General features: G+C 39.5%; 1 protein-coding gene across 1 annotated transcript; it reads right to left on the bottom strand.

Moving 5' to 3' along the window:
- Positions 1 to 1,034: 1,034 nt before the first annotated feature.
- Positions 1,035 to 4,615, bottom strand: LOC121855367 (fibrinogen-like protein 1; the record flags this gene model as incomplete). The annotated part of the gene is given in 4 exon segments (XM_042350259.1): positions 1,035 to 1,221; positions 1,510 to 1,601; positions 2,251 to 2,324; positions 4,015 to 4,615. Coding segments are annotated over 4 exon segments (579 nt in total), but the record flags the coding sequence as incomplete, so codon positions are not given.
- Between the last annotated feature and the right edge of the window lie 683 nt (positions 4,616 to 5,298).

Raw genomic sequence — 5,298 nt, 5'->3', positions numbered from 1 at the left:
AAGATATCCATCCAGACATCACCCAGACACACGCAGAAAAATGCGTAATTTAATAATAATAAATATGCGACCTGAAAAGCCATTGATGAGCACGATTAATGACGACTTAATCTCTTGCATATGATCTCTTAATCCATGACTACAATGACACTTTACTCACGGGAATAGGTCTTTATATATTCAAGGGGGTAAAGGATATACAGTGCTGAGGTCATCTCCCCTTTCCCTCAATATTTGTTTCAGTTGCCCATTGTATTTAGTTTCTGTCCTTTTCCGTTTTTCGTTAGAATCGAAATTTCAAGCTTATTGTAAAGACTTTAAGAAATGCCCTGATTATTTTATATAAGTACGTATACTAGTATTTGCTTCATTATGTAAACTTTGGAGAATGTATTTTTATTTTGTCCAGTATACAGTTATGAAAGACTGTATGAAGCAGGTGTGAAGTATAAAAAGAATTAGAAATTATATGTTGATGAAACAAGAAAGTATTGGAACATTGTTTTGGCGGGACTCTTTGTAGCTAGGTTGAGGAGGATAGGAGGGCCAAGCTTGTGTGGTGCACATTTATCGATTATTATCTGGACAATCATGGATAATTATGGTGTTAACTAAAGTGTAATATGTTCACATAGTCTAAAGAGTATTGTAGTAGTGAGAGAGCACTGCATTTGGTGGAGATAACATTATTCTGAGTGAATTGATTTGTGGCCTTTTGTATGCACCTGGACGGAGAGCACATATTTATTATATTTTGTTGTTAATATATTTTGTTGTAATTTTAAAGCTGTGTTTTGATTAAACCAGTTTTAATGGGAACAGTGGTATTGAAATAAACACCTGTCAGCTGTCAAGAGGTTGTTAGCCAGAAATAAGGTAAGGGCCTGTGTTTAACATTTAACCTCTGTTAACATAAGTTGTTTTATTTCAGTCTTTTCTCCGATATATTGGAACTATGGGCTGACTATACATCCTCTGGTGAGTCCTAGAAGAGGGTGTGAAGGTTGTAACAACAGTAATTCTGAATGTAAGACCTTGTAATGGGCGTATTTGGGTCCGAGTTGATAGTCGACCATGTCCACCCTGAGCTCGTAGGAGGCGCTGTAGGTGAGTTGGTGCAGTGCCTCCAAGCCTATCCACATTTCTTCATCCAGTTGGCCAAATCCTTGTCGGTAGTCTGCCCAATCCCGAGCGAAGTTCTGCTGCACATCCTGGGGCTGCCTGTGTGTGTGTGTGTGTGTGTGTGTGGATTATATGTACGTGTACAGGCGCGTACGTTTGTAATTAATGCACGGGTAAAAAAGATGAAGATATCATTAATGTCGGCCTCCCATGTCAAACAAATAACTAGATAAAAAAACTCTCGTATCTTAACAGCCTCTTAATAAACATAAACAAAATGGCAACCCTACTGTCATATTAATCACTTGGCGAGCGTTTAACACAGAGCTCATCAATGTTTAAATTATGAGAGCATGCTAGATGAACCAAGAGAAAAAGAGTTGTTACCGTCGCTGTATGACGGTCCAGCCGCCTCCGTTTGTCTCCATCTCGCAGTAGACTTGGAAGGTGAAGGGGAACACCTGGTACACTCCGCTACCCTGTCCGCACAACGAACATGTTATGTCACCGAACGTTTTAGCACAGTGAGGATACAGCAAGAGTCTTGATGAAGCCACAGTTCTAATACTACTCAACCAAACCTAACCTATTTATGAAGATTAGTGTCCATTTTAATTTTTGACCATTACGACTGGGACCATTTGAACTAACACCCAATCGTATTGCTTAGAACAGAATTGGTTGGCGTTCATGTCATCAATTACCCGGTCTTGCATTCAATTAGCTGAAACACCACCTCAACATATGACGCTCGCGTCATTATCTCATGTTACACACACACTCTCTTTCTCCCTCTCTCTCAGGACTGACTCGTTATTTTTATATAATTCAGAATTTTATCACAGGAATATAAAAGCTTCACGATAATAAATTACATTTCTAGAAAGTACGTAAAAAAATTATACTACAAATGTGGACACATACAGTACGTTTGGCGTAGTATAATATGAGATAACCGAGGCGTTTAACTCCTCTCACACTACTGTACATACATGTGTGGATCCCAGACTTGAATTAACAGTGATAAGAATGAGAACAAGTTTAGGCTGACTTCTTATAATTTATTGTTGTCACACACACACACACACACACACACACACTACTAAGAACATAATTATGTGTGTTAACCTTGACTCCAGCATGGTGCAGTGTCGAACAGTCCTGTACTACTGGCGGGGGAGATGACGCCTTCACTTTTGAGTCTAGATGGAAATTTAAATTATCAATATTTACATACCTAAGCACATGCAGTAATTACATAATGTTCAAATAACTGTATTTATCTGAATATGTGATATAACTTAGTGTTCTCTACAGCTGCGAGGGACCTGTGGTGAATTAACGTAGTGAAGTTATGAAGTAGTGGGCGATGTGATCAACTTACATAAGGTCTGCTCCAGTAGCTTGGTGTGCATTTTTGTTTTGTAAATCAAACCCATATTAAAAGATGGAGATCTCTGTTTCAACAATATGGTCTCGATACTCATTTCATTTGTGAGGATAGCCATATATAGACTGCCTGAGGACATTAAACTGTACCGATGAAGTGTAAGTCTCCGTTTCTTTATGTGGATTAATTTATACAAGGTGCTGTGAATCCTTCCAAGTATACATAGCATGTAGGGGCGGTAATGGCCATGGTACAGAGCTGCTTATGGTAAAGCTGAAGATGACAATTTCTGTGGGAATTATGGTTAGGTAGACAAAATATATATATATAGTGAGTCCCTTAAGCCTGATGGCCTATTTGGGACAGTGTGGATACGGCACACTAATATAAGTCTATTTTTGGCATATAAGAGGCATTGTGCTCGGTACTACATGCAGCAACCTCCATTTACATAACTGTAGGTTTGGTGTTGTGAGACAGTGGGTCAGATAATGGCCTCCTTATTCTATGTGATAATAAAACGTAAAACTCTATAAACTAAAAAAGGATATTCACTTGTAGGTAGTAGGTAGCAGGCAGCTACCAAACAGGAAGGTACTACCGCCTGGGAAGATATTGGAAGCATAATGTGTTGTCTAATGGTAGACCCTGCTGCCATATGACATCACGAATATTGTGACCAAGTCCCAGGTTGCTGATCTGACTTTCTTCCTCATTTACACACAATTGCAGGATCTCAATTGTTTCTCTTACTATTGACAACACAACATACTATACATATAGCATTTCTCACTAGTGATTATTGTTTTTCTTTTCTTTATTATCATTATTACAGTGTTATTATTATTATTATTATTATTATTATTATTATTTTATTTTACTTTTTATTATAAATTTTATTTACTATGAATTACTATTATTTTTAAATTTTCGTCCCCCCAGGCCCCGATGTGGGTCAGTGACCTGTGCCCGGGTGGGCTAATCCCCATAAAAAAAAAATCTTATTAGGCGTACAATAGGATCTAGCGAATACTGTAGGTACCGGTACCTTCACTCATGTTTTCACAACGGTAACATATGCATATTATAATTTTAGCTGAACCTTTGGTAATTTTTTTTCGTTTAAAATGTTAATAAACACAACGTAATACAGAGGAAACTATGTTTTATGAAACATTAGGTTTTTGTGGAAAACAGTGGTAATGATTCAGCACTTGTTACCATAACAAAATCAGTGGTTAATTCCTTCCTACCGTGACTCTTCACTAAACATATTGTATCCAGGATCTCTCCTAACTGTTTGTCACGACTCGACTTAACTTATCTCAGCATAACCAAACTAACCTTAAAGTTATTTTTTTTGTTATAACACCTACTGTGGTTCCATCATCTTAAAACAAGTGGTGAAAGTAACTGGCAACTGGTAAGCACTCCCCACTACGCGGGTACACAGTCGCTTAATGGTACTATAATAACCTCTTTGAATAATAAAATACACTTGCCTTGTCTCTGTATTCTGAGTATGAGGTCGGTAATGGTGCGTAGTTCATGCAGGACAGCAGTGTCGGGGGCTTCTTGGTTGGCGGCGTAACTGATACGTCCTTCCTTGGCAACACTTCCCTCTGTGGCTGTCCGTATTACGCCCGGTGATCTGGGCCCTACGGACACCACCACGCCCACTACTACACACAAAGTCACACCCAACACCCACACATTATGTTGTGTCATGATTGTAATCTTCACAGCCGTAGTGTTTTTATGGACCTCACGGTTAACAAATTAATACGAACGAGAACTCCTCTTTCAACAGTATTAACTTGAAGTTGCTTGGTGGCCGTCTCGTTCGGGAGAAGCTGATGACGGTGGTGGTGTTGTGGGCAAGTGACTGCAACACTAACTCCTCTCAACTATGACAGTGCCTTCTTTCTTGGCCAGCTGTATCTTGTCCTTGCTATATATAACACGGTCTCACTATCACCTTTGTGATAGTCCTACACTGAGCTGAATAACGTGTGTGTCGGTGCACTGCGGCGGATGAGGAGCCCTGTGAGGGAACCACAGGCAACTGAGTATGTGTGCTCGGCCGCCCTCCCTCCAGGGGATACTCCCTCAAGTATCTCGTTCATACACCCTCGCCTCCCCTCTCCAGGACGTCTGCAGCTGAAGGTTACATTCCCTACATTTAATACCTTACTGCAGATTTTATACTAGTCTTGGTGATCCAGGCACTGCGATTTTCGTTTTGTGCGGTCCATGCATTTTTGTGTAAATAATAAATGTCAATAACATCTTCCCTACAGTGTCATCCTGGTAATGTTGTCCACACGTCCAGGATACCAACTCTTCCTACCTTTCACAGTTGCCTTCTCTCTCCGCGATATTATTTATGACACTAAGTTAATCGTACCAATGAAAGGTTCGTAGAAAAATAACAGTTTAATGAACCTAAACTGAATTTCACCCCAAATTAATTCTATTGTCTATCGGAGACTTCTGCGATAACCAACAGTCTTACGGCAACTAACCAACCCTGTCCTTATTCTCAGTCGTAGTTATGTGGCTGTTGTTATCACTATTTTGACAATTATCCTTTTTTTTCTACCATGAATGTACAAAATCCATAAAAATATTTCATGAGTGTAGCATATGAGGCAGAGTGGAAAACGGGACAGCGGTTTGATTTTTTATTTTGCCGCTTGCAGCGGCTACTTTATTGTGCACCCCACACTCATCCTGTGAGCGGTAGCGCAAAAGGATTACAGAGTAGGGTTTACAAAGGGTCATAA

The sequence above is a fragment of the Homarus americanus genome, unplaced genomic scaffold (assembly GCF_018991925.1).
Source record: "Homarus americanus isolate GMGI-L3 unplaced genomic scaffold, GMGI_Hamer_2.0 scaffold45484, whole genome shotgun sequence".
Lineage (NCBI taxonomy): Eukaryota > Metazoa > Arthropoda > Malacostraca > Decapoda > Nephropidae > Homarus > Homarus americanus.
The sequence above is the reverse complement of the archived record's forward strand: the minus strand, read 5'-3'. Positions and strand labels throughout refer to the sequence as shown.